The sequence below is a fragment of the Euprymna scolopes genome, chromosome 2 (genome assembly GCF_053919585.1).
Source record: "Euprymna scolopes isolate OS-2025 chromosome 2, ASM5391958v1, whole genome shotgun sequence".
Taxonomy (NCBI): domain Eukaryota; kingdom Metazoa; phylum Mollusca; class Cephalopoda; order Sepiida; family Sepiolidae; genus Euprymna; species Euprymna scolopes.
Window position 1 is genome coordinate 128,027,003 of NC_136483.1, and position 15,668 is coordinate 128,042,670.

Consider the following 15,668-nt stretch of genomic DNA (forward strand, 5'->3'; position numbering starts at 1 on the left):
CATACAGTGTCATTTCTGTGTCAGCTGGCATAACATTCGCCTCGTCATGTATTGTCTACAAAAACAAAAATCATGGATTCATATTACATAATTTATGAAACAGTAGAGTTATGACAAGTAAACAAAAACTAGAACATTAAAGCAAACTAACCGATAGTACTTTTAAATCACAAGACTTTTAAATCAATTCTCTTATTAACAGGCATTTCAACATTTTATTTTCACGTCTCTTTCACAAGGAAAAAATCATGACTTTTAAATTACCTCAAACAACAGCTTTTAAATCACATTCTACCGAGAGGACTTTTAAATACAAGCATTTAACCATTTTGTTTTCTTGCCTCCTCCATAAAACCAACAATGTTTTAGACAATTTTTACACATTCATTAAGCCTTATCCTCGAGTGGTCTTTGGGCCTTGAGAAGTGGTGACTCCCTTGAAAAAAAAAAAAGACAAACACAGTATCTCTTCACAACTATTTTTACATAAAAATACAGTATCTTTCTTTTCCTTTTTTTAACAACATGTAAACAGCAATATTATCCAAGACAATCTGAACCTATACACAGGAATCAAATACAACAGTGACATATACACACGAGTCATTTTTCATTCTGATTGTCTCTCCTTTTTTCTTTCAGGTTAAGTAAAAAGGTTTTCCCTTTCTTCCTCTATGCAAATTATCTTCTTACCTTCCTTTGCTTTTCATCCTTTCTTTTTCTTTTTCTTAAGTTTCCAACCACATGTATTGTGGAGCACACCTTGATAACAAAATCTTCACATTAAACTGCTAAGATGGCTGACTTATTCCAGCTAATAGTTACGACAACCATTAATTGAACAGACTTCATTCTTAGCCAGAGTCAGTAATCATTAAACTTTCACCTAATTTGTTAGGTATTTTTTTACTTTCCAGATACTACTTCACACATCCTCCTCTGTTTTCTATTCCTAAAGACACTTAATCATTCTTTGCCAACCATTTGGTCGTAGAACTGATTGCTCATCGAGTGCAAGATAAAGTGCACAATCTCCATGCAAAGAATTTCACTGTATGTTGCTATCTAACATTCAAGTTCTCAGATACCTCTTTTACACAGCATCCCACAGTAACTCATGACTTGTGCTCCACCAAATCCTCTGACCAAATCAATCGCTATACGTTGAATGCAGAATTCCTAACTGCATTGCCTATAATCTTTCTAGTGTTACAACACCTTCACCAATATGCAATTTGCACTTGTACTTCCACGATAAATATAGCACAATTTATAATGAAATCTTGTTAAGGGAAAAGCAATATTAGAAAAAATGACTAACAAAAATAAATTAAATTTTATTGATAGCAAAAAAGGAATTTGGAGAAATAGCAGGTAAGAAACAGGTGCGTGTTGAGCCTGAAAAAGAAAATCATCTTTGAAATAAAGAGTGGCTCGTTAAACAAGGGAAGGCAATAAACTAGTACAAATGAGTGTTTGATTAAAGTTGTCCAATGAATGTACCGAAATGATCAACATTGTGTTAAAATTAACAACGCATTTAATGTTAAAGTAGAAGTAGGGTTTTGTCTGGAGTTTGTTGCTTTTCATTTCTGTCTTAGAAATAGTCTCTAGGGAGTTTTGTATGGGTTGCTCAAAAGCGATGCTATATGTTGCTGATTTAGTATTTGTCTATAAAACTTACTTGTTAAATTAAAACATTTGGAGAAATACGATGGAAAGTAAATATCTGACAACAAATGTTATCAAGACCAAAATGATGATCAATTATTGTTAGAAAGCTCCCAAAAAGAAGAAAGTTCTCTTGCTCAGTTTATGGAAAGGGAGTTGGATGCAACTCAATTTTTTGTAGTAATTATAAGCATTAGATACACAAGAAGTGCAATGGAATTGCTGGTAGATTAAGCAACGATAACCAGTTTGTGTGCAAAAAAAAAAAAAAAATGGTGATCAATGAGAACTCAAATGTGGATAAAGTATATTTTGATGGCAAGGTTATTGAGGTTTTCAAGAAGTTTTGTTACCTTGGTGATACCATTGAAGTACAGTGTGGAGCAGGTGCTAGTGTTATTATAAAATCTAGAAGTGGTTGGAGTAAGTTCAGGGAACTTCTACCATTGTTAAGAATGACTGAGAGTAGCTGTAGGATAGTCAAAGTAGCAAGTTGAGTTTGCAGAACAAGGCCAAAGAAAACATGGAAGTGATAAAAATAGACTTGAGTGAAGGAGATATGAATAAAGCCTTGGCAGAGATAGATTAGTTTGGAAGTCATTTTTTAACATCATCTAATGCACGCCAACATGTAAAGCAAATGTTAAACTAAAGATGGTGATTTCATCAACTATTATAGTTTTCTAATCAAAACCTGCATATATTAATCTGTTTCACCAGCAATTTAGGCCAATTCCTGATGCATACTTTTGAAAATATGTTTGCTTTGTTCTCTTTCAAAATTTCTTACATTTTTATCTGGCCAGACAGCTTATCCTAAGTCATTTAGTATTTATTACTGGAGGTCTGTTTGGATATGCATTTCATTTCTTTTTTTGAAAATTAATAATCCATGCATTTGCTTGATTGGTAAAAGTGCATAGATGCAGAATAATTAACAGTCAAGAAACCATAAACAAAAAAGAACAAATAATTTATATCAAAGGAAATAGAATTCAATCATGTACTTTTAAAGTGTGGAAACTGATTGTAAAATTTATTATCTCTTAATTTATTTTTCTTAAGTTGACTTATTACACACCAAAAAACTGGCCATTGATTTTTTTTAGAGGTAATCAATTTACTTTCAAATAATTTCATGCTGACAAGATATGAAAAGAAAACTAACTTACTCTACCAGTTACCCTAATTTTTCGAGAGGAAATGTCACTAAATCAGAGTCAGTGCTAGGTAAGTCATTTTTGTTAATAAAAACAAATTCACAGATACATAAACTTGAACGGGATTGCAAATGAAAGCTCTAAATTAGCATGTAAATACTTTATTGCTTCTGCATCTCGTTTAAGTCTGGGCTTCTTGTTGCCTATCACCCTAATGTGATTGTAAGGGAACTGAACAGTTATGTTATTTCTAAATCTGCCATTGACTCAAACACTATCAGGATCATGAAAATAATCTATTTTTAATCAAAATTTATTTCCTATTTTTCGACAGATCTTGCGACTAATGCGAGGTTATGATGAGTTTAACACTTTGCTATTGCCACCACGTGCAGCTGGGGAGAAACTTCCACATGAACTTACAGATTTTTATAAAGGTTAGAAAATGTTTTCATCTTTTTTCATTTTTACTAAAGGGTTACCTCTTATCAAGGCCTGCAAGCCAAATGAGTACAAGGATTAAAGATATTGGTTGGGCAATGAGTGCCACCATACACTGATTGGTAACAATCAATCGATGAAGCAGATTTCTTGAGAGAAGTTGATTATTGAAAAGAACAACTTTACAAGTATTTGTTTACATTTGACTTGGAGATGATCATGTACTCGGTTGGGAAGCATTTTTGTGATATTTGTTTGGCAGATTAGACATTCTAAGAAAGAAACTTTGTTTAAGGAAGGTCTGCTTGGATTTTCGTACAGAGAGGGATAGAAAAGTTCTCTGCTGTAGTTGGTAAAAAAAATCAAAGTGTCAGAACTTTTTCTTACTAACTCTGCAATTAAATTTGCTGTGGCAACTCCTCATAACACAATCTGCCTCACTAATTCTGTGTAACACAATTCGCTGGATCAATTTGCTGCACATGTTTCAAACGATCTATAATGCCACTGCCAAATGACTCAAAAGTCATCCTTATATTGTACCTGGACAAATGCATTCTTGTACCCCAAGGAATGTCCAGTGAGAGCATGCACACACCATTCTTGGGCACTTCCATGTGCATCCATCACACACTCCTCCCTGATCCTGATCTCAATAACAGCAATGTGATGAAGATCACTTCTGTCTGGTGCTCCATCTTAATGATATGGTCTCAGGTACCTATTCTGTGGCATTCTCTTTGGACATGTCACTGAACATATCCTGTCCTAGCTTGTAAAATGCATCACTGAAAAATCTTCCTCGCTCGAGCTTTCATACATCATCAAGGCTTCATCATCTGAGGAAACCTCATAGTCATTGACAGAACAATCTTCCCTGCATGCTGGCTGCACATCCTTTATATGGTGCACTATTCCATTAATAGAGACTGGGTTTGGGCTGTTGCTTTTTGTCACTGTACCCTTGCTGATATGTGTCATATATTATCCATGTAGATTATTGACCCAGACAACATCTTCTGCCATATATGAATTGGAAACTGTCGTATCAGGCACAAATCCTGAGTCTATACTGTTAACATGAATCCTATAAGTGTACATTGCATTAACTGGAGTAGTTAAGGCTGTTTTGGCATAACATTGTGCCAATATACTGCCGCCAAAACTGAGCACCATATTTTTGTAGTAATTCATTTAATTTTGCAATGTGATTTCTCAACTATTCCTTTCTTGATGGTGTATGGACACACCAAAATAGTACATATGCACCCCATATTTGTATGAACTCAGCAAATTCCTCTCTGTGAAATGCTTCAACATTGCCTGTAAGCAGCTCAATTGGTGGTTTTCATTCACAAAACACTTTTTCCAACTACTTGATGATGTAAGAAGAGTCCTGGCGAAGCAAAGGGCTTACAAATAGCAAAATAACTGGGGCAGCAGTCTATCAATGTTAAGTATAGCTGATTCCCAAAATGGATTACATCCATTGCAATCCTGCTTTAGTTTTCTGTGATAGGCTTTCAATGCATTGGTGTTTGATCAATTGACTGGATTTGCTGCAATCTCTAACCACCTATTGCAACTTGACTTTAATTATCCCTGGGTTGATCAAACTCACAAAGTACAGTGTTCTCTTCACACCAGGATGCCCACTGGATTAGTGGATGGCTTGTATCTAAGAAACATTCCATTCTTTGGATACAATGCACACAGATTCTCAGGGTTCTGTTAGGATACAGACTTCATACAGCAACTATTGGCTCAGTTATTATGAGATTTGACAAACTTCACGTCGATCTGCAGCTCATATTCAGAGACCAACTCTTGTAATGTTGTAAGCAGCCATCTAATCTATATTTTGAATTCTGTTTTAGTGTGCACTCTTGTCTGTCTGAATAAATTCTCAGCTACCCAGCAATGCACATATGTAGAGTCTGTCTGTAAATGAATCGTTTTCATCTTCCATTACAATGCAAGATTTACACCTTGCAGCATAGCATTGAGCTCAGCCAAGTTGATATGTTTCTCTTCCTGTACTGACCAGAGCCAGCTTGCATCTTGCATCTTCTACCACAGAACCATTGCTTTCCACAACCACACTGGTGATTAAGGAACTTGCATTTAACTTTTGTCCACTAATTCACTAATCATCTTTCACTGAATCATCCTGGGCTATTCTTGTATAAATGTTTGCAATCATCCAAGACAGTAGAGGTTACTACACTTCATCATCCGATCCAGTCATCACTGTGTTTGCTCTTTGTTTGACAAATGTTGTGGCAACATGTAATCAGCCACATATCAGGAAATGACCAGTTAGCCTCTCTGTACAATTTGGCAGGTAAGTTTATCGAAGGCTACTGGCAATTCACTTCATTGACACCAAAAAAGTTTCCCCTGCTCCTCCCAACATGCAAGTGCCTGTTTCCAGCTGTTCTGAAACCTTACTGTCCAGACTAAACTGCTCCAAATATATTTTGACAGAGACTACAAAACATACACTTTCATTCACAAAAAATATTGTTGATATAAAAAGAGGTAGCTGCATCAATGATTTCATCCTGACTTAGAATGGCAGTAACAATGGCTCGCATTATCAAAATGGCAACATTAACCCCCAAATCCTAGACGGGTGAGACAATATCTTTGACCGTTTATCTCAACTGTTTAAAATAACCAAGGGACTTGGCAACATGTACTTGCAGACAGGCCTGACATAGGTCTAACACTGAAATGTTTGTCCCTTGCTGTCAGCATCCCTTGATTTTTTATGAGCAAAAGTTCATCTTGGCTGTATATGTATCAACATACTCGTTTAACTCCCAATAATCCATAATGGGATGAACATTTTGTTTATTTTCTGTAGAATGACCATGAAAAGGATTAGATCATGTAGGGATGTAAGCTCTTCTTCTGGATATGGATACTTTCAGCTATTTTTTTAATCCAAATCTGTAGTTTCTGATCATACTTCTCTCAAATTTGTGCAGAAGCTGGATATTCCACAAGTCTGTTTCTCAATGTAATTGGAGATTAGTTGCCATCCCATTTCCAGAATGCAGTCAATCTTTGAATAGTCTTGTCATACTCTGCATTGAAATCAGGTTTGTTAATGGTAATGGCAGCACAATTTGGTCGATTGGACTGTGGAAACATCATCTCTCCAACACCAGTTACAGCCACTTTGCTCAATTGCTTGATCATGTCCAGCCCAAGCTACAAATCAAATCCTAGTAGGTTTCTGTCTGCAATCAGAACTTCCATAATCATGTCGAGCCTTGCATTAATGCTAACTTTCACTACCGCAATTCCACAGCACTTAAGTGCACTTCTATTTGCTGTGAGCATGTTAGTTACTGTCCTTGTCCATAATTGACAGCACGATTTTTGTAGCAGAGTAAGCGTGCATTCTTTGGCCACTAAAGCTCTACATATTATTCCAGGAGGAGATTGATGCTGAGTTCTCATCTTCTTGTCTGTTTTCCAGACACCATCAAGCAATGTGCCCTGACTGTTGGCATCGATAACACATGAGTTTTTTTCAGGGTTTTTCACTAGCACCTCTTAAATATTAGAAGCTTGTGCCAGCATGCATAACAAATCTAGGTCCTCCATTTCAGAGGATGCTGATAAAAAACTTTTCTGCATGTTTGGGCAATCTGACAATAAATGCACACTTCAGTCACCAATCTGACATGGCACCAAACAAAAATACAAGTCGCCATAGTTTTGCCAAGAAGATGTGGACTGTTTCACCTGACTGAAGGTAGTATGCTACAAATTGCTTCCATGTGGCAAAGGGGTTGAAAGCACAATTGAAATCTGCATATTCCTCCTCACTCAATCGCTAATACACAGCACATATGCTGCCAGCGATGACACACTTGACTCAATTCACATATCAGTTCTGCCTTCTCTAACCATTCCACGAGTAACTACCTGGATGAAGTCACTACTGTCAAACAGAGGTATAAGCTTTGGGTACAATGCCATAATGCCGAAATAGCTTGTTAGTTGTCTGCAGTGTCAGAACTTTTTCTTGCCAACTCTGCAATTCAATCCACTGCACCAACACCTCGCCAATGCAATTTACCAGTTCAACTCATCACAACGCAGTTTGCCACATCAATGCCTTATAATGTGATTTGACGCATCAATGCCTTATAATGTGATTTGACGCATCAAATCCTTGTAATGCAATTTACTACATGTACTACAAGCAATATATGATGCCACTGCTAAATGACTCAAGAATCATTCTTATATTGTACCTGGGCAAGTGCATTCTTGTACCCTGATTACCTGAATTCTTAAATATGGGTGTTGGGAAACAATTCCTCTTAAGACAATGCTTAGCATGCACACACCGTTATTGTGTGCTTCTGCACATCCCTGTCCCAGTGGCCAAACCGGGTTTTGCTTTTGATGTTTAACAGAGTGGGACAAAAAATTGAAACTCAGTGAAATTCTATGAACACAAAAATACTGTAAAGAGATTTTATCAACAATACTTCTGTTTGAAAGTGAAGAGAAGAGATTATTCCCCTCTAGATTGCAAAGTCAATTTTGTACCCTGTCAAAGCATAAAAGAATGCTCTGTGCAGAATCTCTCAAGATTTGACAGCAGTACTCCTTTATAAAGGTAGAGGATTGCATCAGAGGTAAAGTACTTTCTAGAGTGATAGAATGATCCAACTATTTTTAACAACCATCATCCCCCAGCAAGCAGGATTTCAGCCTGGCAAATTCACAACAAGCCAGCTGCTGAATCTCACTTAGCACATCAAAGATGGGTTTCAGAAAAGACTGGTAACAGGGGCTGTTTTTGTTGATCTGTCTCACATGCGACATTGTAAACTACCACCTCTTACTGAAAAAGATCTTGGAGCTGACACAAAACCTGGCACTTAAAGACCTCATCAGAGCCACCTGAAAAGACAGACACTTTTATTTTACCATAAACAGACTTACCTTGAGATAATGTTCTTTCTCCATTGCTGTATAACCTCTACATTAATGACCCACTAATGAACCAGAAAACAGATCATCTATGCTGACGACCATCCCAAGAGAGTATGTTTGAATCAATGGAAACAAACCTCAACTCAGCCTTAGATAAGCTACTCCTCTACTATGAGAGTAATCACCTTCATGCAAACCCTTTAAAAACTCGTCTAATCATCTTGAATTGGGAGATCAACCAACCCCTAAAAATTACATTGTCGGGAATACAGTATGAGAATTGCATCAACCCTTCCTACTATGGTGTAACCTTGGACCACTCTAATTCACGGAACATATAAAGAAGACAAAAATTAAGGCCAACTCCATTAACAATATCTTACATAAACTGACCAACTCCAAGTGGGAAGTCATAGCACATACTAAGATGTACTACATTAGCTCTGTGCTCTTCCTCTGTGTATGTGTGTCCTATTTGTGTTAAATAGCTTCCATACATTGATATAAGATCTACCTCTGTGTTCTATGTTTAAAAAGAACATCTTCTGTAGTATCAGACCTGACGGGATGGTTAATTGTAGGTATAAACCACTTCATACCTCAAAAAAAATTCCAGCCCGTCATAGTTCTCTCCAGATTGTGCTGTTGCCATTGCGCACAGAAATCACTTTTTCCATTGCTTTCAACGTAATAGATGTACTGAGACTAAAGCCAGCAACCAATGTAAAAAAGTAATAAAGAGTGCAAGAGAGTTGTATGCGCAGTCTATCAAGTCCAAAGTAGCTGAGCAGCGGCTTGGTTCCCACCAGTTTTAGCAAATAGCAAACAGGGTCCTGAACAAAAGCGTGTGCTCTATCCCAACCATCATCAATTGACCTGAGGTAATCTCGTCAGCATCAGACAAAGCCAAACTCTTTGTCAAGAACTTTGCAGCTAATTCTACTCTATGCAACCAAGGCCATCAACCCCCCCATATTTCCTCCTGTATCAGAAAATATGCAATGTGACATACAAATATCTGTGCATGATGTTGCCAAGCTAATTAGAAACCTTAATCCCAGTAAAGCAACTGGCCCTGACGGCATTCCAATTATAGTGGTGAAAAAGCCTCAATCAAAATTAGCTCCCATACTTACAAAGCTGTTTAAGCATTGTATTAAGAGGAATTGCTTCCCAACACCCTAGAAAACGTCATCAGTATGTCCCATATTTAAGAATTGAGGTTATCGGTCATTTCCCTCTCAGTACAGATCAATCAGTCTCGTGTGCATCATGAGTAAGTTTCTGGAATCTATGTTAAACAGAGAAGTAGTCAACCACCTTAGCAAAAATAACCTTCTTTGTGACATGCAATATGGTTTCCGTTCTGCTAGATCTACAGCAGATGTGCTAATGGTTATATTTCATAAGATTAACAAATCTCTCGATAGAGGCTTCCTTTCTAGGGCTATTGCTTTTGACATATGAAAGGCCTTTGATAGGGTATGGCATAAAGGTCTACTTCACAAGATCTCCAGCTATGGTATAGCTAGAAATGTCTTCTCATTTATTAAATGATTTCTTTCTGATAGGTTCGTAAGAGTTGATGAGCAGAAATCAGAAACTCACAGTAATAATGCTGGAGTTCTTCTTGGGTCCAACTTTCTTCCTGATGTACATCACATCCTAAAATCAATCATGGGCATTTATGCTGATGACACTACCATCTATGGTAACACATCAAAGGCCGTAAAAGACCAAGTTCTCTCTGATTCTCTCTCCTCTGATTTTGAGCACATGGTAGAATGAGGAAAACGGTGGCTGGTTACTTTCAATGTATCTAAAACCAAACATTTATCTTTGCATCATCAATGTTCTGATCCCCATCTGGCATCAATTGAAATAAATGGCTCTCATCTTGGGGAGGCTCGTTGTTTTGACAACGCTTCTTTCTTAGAACTGCATGCCTGTGGAACTCTCTTCTGGTTTCCTGCTTTCCAATTGACTACACTATAGTTGTCTTCAAGTCCAACATAAACAAATTCTTGATGAATCGTCCCCTTAAGTAATCCAATTTACCAAATTCACACTACTAACGATTACTATGATATTATCCTATAGACTATTGTACACTCATTAACCCTTATTCTCGAGTGGCCTCTGGGTTTTGATAAGTGGTGACTCCTATGTAAAAAAAAATAAAATAAAAAAGAGGGGGTTCATATTAGAAGATAGGATATATGAGAGGAGACTTCATACCTTTCTTTATATAAGCCAGCGTCTTCTTCGGTGTCGATCACAGCTGTTGCGTGTGAGATGAAATGTACACATACAGCATTTTACAACATACAATGAAACATACTAGAATCTTGATGAGTTCCTCTAAGGGACCACGTATATAACCGTTTATATTTTATATATATTTTTATTCCAGTTGTCTCATGTTTCCCTAGGAGCCTGCCTTTATGTCTTTATCTTCTTTTGTCTTTCAGCCTCCACTTCTAGGCTGAGTTGGAACAGGCTCTTTCACATCCCAATGCTTTGCCAAAAACTTCTAAACTGTTCTAAAACTTCTTGTTTTCTCTTTTTCAATAATGTAGATGATTAAAGGACACGTCTCCTTAACGTGACTTCCGGTCAACTGTCTAAATGTGGCGTGATCGATGTCACTTATCAATTATTGTTTTGGATTTTTTAATTCTTATATTTATAGCTAATTAAATATATAAATATATTACTTAACTATTTATCTAATTAACTTTCAGCTAAAGTATTTTACCAAAATAATATTTCTCTTCTTAGCCTAGCAAGGTCAACTGGTGTTGTCTGGAATCGGTATTTCCGAGGAAGCTCTATACAATATTTGGGAGAGATCAATATATGCCACAGCCTAGACTCAGCATCAATCAACTCCTGTAGTTTGATCACTGGCTGCTTGAAACCTACTAATCTGCACAACCTGCACTTCTTCACTTGTACTGCCACTTCAGATGTAAGATGGCAAGTTGCCAGCTGAGTAGAAATCACAAAAGCTACCAGTGATGATTGCTATCTTCTTCAACGGTCTAATGACTGAAGTCAAAGAGAAGCGTCCTCAACCATATCAAACCCTAACAATAGCATTATTACTAGTGGAAGAATAATATTTCCTAGATCAAAAATTTTAGGAGTCAGACTATCAACTCTACAGACTTGAATGAAAGGAGTATTAGTAAGTAAAAAATATGGTAATTTTGTTTAAATACTGGTAATGTTATATGGTCTTTTAATAAGGAGGAGATCCTTTCTCTCACATCCCCTTGGGTTTGAAGCTGCTGAAATTTTATTTAAAATATATTTTATTTAATTTAACCCTATCAAGACAAGAGCACTCATAAAGCATCCACTAATTCGATCACCTCCGAAGGGTCGAAGCACCTTCATCCCCCTTTCCTCCAAGCATTCTTGTCTTGATGAGGTTAACTATGAAAACCTATTTTTCCTAGTTGCTTTTGGGCTGTGCTATTTCTGTTTAATATGTTGAATATATATTTTTTTCATAGAACACAAACAGAAATGGGAAGAAATGGAAAAGATTCAACAAGAACCTGGAAACACTGTTCTGTCATCGTTGACAGAAGATGTACTTGCTGAACCCAACAGCAGGGAAGGTCAAGGTCAGTGTTTAGAAATTTTTTACAATGAATTTTAAAAAGACTTGTTCGTTATTTGCATAGTCAATAGAACCTTGCACGGCAATTATGCAAGTTGAAAGGAATGCATTTCAGATGACACCATGTTTAATGTCACTTGAAAATCATGCTACAACATGTCAAAAGACATATTTTCAAAGACACTTTTTCCCAGAATAATGGTTTTGCCTTTATTAAATAATTCAAAACAATTTATATTTATTTCTTTAATGAAAATTATTCTGCAATTTCAATTTGACAAAGTTAATTTAATCAAATATTTTTAACACCAAAATGTTTCCAAAAAAGAAATCCAGAGAAATATTTCAGAATAACAAGTCATCTTTATCATCATGAGAAAAAAACACGTTTTTTTAATATTATTACAAAAAGAAAATCCATTGCCATTTAATTTACCACAAGAAATTAAAATATTGACTAAAAATATTGAAAATAAAAAGGTGTAATTTTTTTTTACTTGACAAAAATTTGAATTTATTCAATAAATATATAATTGAAAATGTAACAAAATATGAATATTAGATTTAAATTTAAAAGTTTATGAAAATCTTTGTCAACCAGCAACTTTTAAAAGCCAATATTCAGAACATTAGGAAGCTTCATTGGATATTCTGTTAACATGATGTATGGAGAGCAGGCTCAGTGCCATCACTTATTCAAGTGACAAAAATTGGCAAACTCATTTTCTTTCTTTTCATACAGTGTGACCGTTATTGTAATGTATGTGTAAATGTGTGGAAAAGGGGTAGATAATGCTGCAATACCTTAAAGAAACAAGAAGACAGTCTTGAATCCAAATCCCTTAGAAGACGATTAATGGTTGACAAATGAATATCAAAAGGGGAGAAAAACGAGTTGTTGTTATTTTTCCATAGATTCAAAATTAGAGGAAACACACATATAGGTACGGTTGCCTTCTTTTGTAAAAAAAGAAATATAAATGACTTGAAATAATGGAAAACCGTCATTCTAAAACCAGGTTAATTTAAAAATATACTGTTCTATTTACATTTTGAAAAGTGTGGTTTTGATTGACATTAGAAATGATGTCATCCTAATTGAATATAGAAAGACAGACGGAGAGACAGAAAGGGACAAGGACAGAAAGATCAAAAGATATCTGGTTTATTGAGGGTGTAAAGAGGACGTAATTTTAAATATTATCGATATAACCTCTTGTCTTACAAAGACTGGTAGTTCAGTTTGTCTACGATATTGATATTTTAGATGAAATAAAGAATTTTTGACTCGAAATCCAAAACAAAACAAAATGTGAGATTGTCAGACTGACTTCCTCATCTTGGTTGGTATCGTCACAACGTTTCGGCCGTTTTGCCCTCCGGCCTTCATCAGGTGTTTTTTGTATCGAACTGGGAAACCGTTTGTTAGGAGTCTCGAACCCAACCCTTTTATTATTATTACAGGGATACCGTGTTCGGACTCCAGCTAGGCTCTGGGACATAGTTGCTGATTCTCTGTTTTGAATGTTACTTTTCACTGCCTTCGTTCAGGATTGAACTCAGCACCTTTGGGTAACTGTAAACTTTGATACAACGTCTAGGACCACTCGGCCATATGTCACTAGGACAATTTTAGTTGTTTTTTTTTAATGTTAAACCTATGTTGTTATTCAAGGTTTTCTCTCTCTATCAGAGCTGTCCAAATTGCATTCAGCTCTATGCTTGGTTTGCTCAGTGGGTTGTTATGTCCGAGCATGTGAGCTGTTTCTTTAAGTTTTCTCACTTTCCAGTGGGTCTCTCTGTTTATTATTTTTACTTCATCCCATAGGGGGCGATGGTCCCCCCTCTCCATCCAGACATGGTTGGCTATACCCGATTTTTTCGTCTCCCCTTTAGTTAAAGTAAGGGTGCAAGAACACCGAAAAAAAAAAAAACGCTTTTCGGTGTTCTTCCACCCTTACTTTAACTACATAACAACCTACTGAGCAAACCAAGTATAGAGCTGAATGCAATTTGGACACCTCTTATAGAGAGAGAAAACCTTGAATAGCAACATAGGTTTAACATTAACAAAAACCAACTAAGAATTGTCCTAGTGACATATGGCCGAGTGGTCCTAGACGTTGTATCAAAGTTTACAGTTACCCAAAGGTGCTGAGTTCAATCCTGAACGAAGGCAGTGAAAAGTAACATTCAAAACAGAGAATCAGCAACTATGTCCCAGAGCCTAGCTGGAATCCGAACACAGTACCCCCGTAATAATAATAAAGGGTTGCGTTCGAGACTCCTAACAAACGGTTCCCCAGTTCGATACAAAAAAACACCTGATGAAGGCCGGAGGGCAAAACGGCCGAAACGTGACGATACCAACCAAGATGAGGAAGTCAGTCCGATAATCTCAATCAATGAAAACACCTCATCTCAAAAATAAGGACTATTACCAAAACAAAATGTCTTCTACTTCTTCCAGAATCTGACCAAGAGGAGACTGATATGAAAGGAGATCTGGCAGAATCTTTTGAGAACTTGATGGAGTTGACACTTCCTGGTGGCAAAGATGATGCATCTCATACTGACATTGACGATCCAGCATTTAAATGCCATTCTCTTTTTTATGACATGGAAACTGGCAAGTTACATTTACCATTTTGAGTTCTTTTTTTTTTTCTTCTTCTTTTGGGGGAATTTGAACAGTCATGTGGAAAACATAACATATAAAATAAATACATGCATAACAACGCAGGTAATGACACACAAACACATAAATACACATGGACACATGTACATATACATGTTGCCTGGTTAGCTGGAACTGGAGAATACACTGACTACACATCTGCAGGTGTGTAAAACATCGTTTTCTCTTGATAAGGCCACCCATGATGTCTAAGGATATGATTCTAGTGGCTGAACAGCTGCTAACTACGAAACCAAAATACACAAAGCCGCAACATTCTACTTTGGCCCTTACATTTTACTTGACAGATATTGGAAGAGACCTTATCAATCAACTGGTTATACTAAGTCCCATATATAACCCACACCAAATCTATAAATAGCACCTTCTACTGTTGTGTAGCCATCTATATAATCCATATATGTATGTGTCTCTATGATGTATGTATAATCGAAACTGTATATGTTATATACCTGGGTGTATATAAAATTGCTCGTTCATGTGTGTGATTGCTGATGTTTGGTGTTAGGTTCAAAGTAGTGAATATATCAGGTAATATTACTGCAAAGATTTTAGCTGATATAAAAACTGCATAATTCCATTGCTAGGGGAAAATGAATTGTTTTGACATTGAAACATGACACATTGGTGATAATCTGGCTGCAATTAAGTTTTTTGTCTTGCCTCGATCACATTGAACATTCTAGAAAAGTTTTCATGCCTAATTTTACATCAATTGTTGCGTAAGGCATTTTATTTTCACATGCACATTATCATGTTTTGTTAATGTGTCAGTCAGAATGCAGTCCAAACTATTCTAACTTTGTATCAAACAGAATTTGTAATTCAAAATGAAATCAAAACTGAACAAATCTAACATTAATTAAAACTTTGCAATAAAAACTTAAAACAAACTGAATCCTCAAACTTTCAATCCAAATCTTCAACAAAGAAAACAATCTGCATAATACAACTTGAAACAAAATATAAAATTTCAAAAAATAAATTTGAACAAATCGAAACTAAAGATGAGAATAACAGCAAAACAATCCTAGAATATAATCTTAAAACTAACCACAAAAGCTACAAAGATCTGAACCAAATCCTGAAAAGAATCAAGAAG

The 15,668-nt window shown here is 36.2% G+C and overlaps 1 protein-coding gene across 4 annotated transcripts in view; it reads left to right on the top strand.

Annotated features, from left to right (window-relative positions):
- LOC145295994 (hydrocephalus-inducing protein-like) overlaps window positions 1-15,668 on the top strand; it is an 865,028-nt gene that overhangs the window by 369,267 nt on the left and 480,093 nt on the right. For all 4 annotated transcript variants that reach the window (XM_080141978.1, XM_080141990.1, XM_080142009.1 and 1 more), the window contains exons 33-35: window positions 3,166-3,268; window positions 11,759-11,872; window positions 14,339-14,497. In XM_080141978.1, the coding sequence (XP_079998104.1) occupies window positions 3,166-3,268; window positions 11,759-11,872; window positions 14,339-14,497 (376 nt within the window). The remainder of the gene's footprint in view (window positions 1-3,165; window positions 3,269-11,758; window positions 11,873-14,338; window positions 14,498-15,668) is intronic.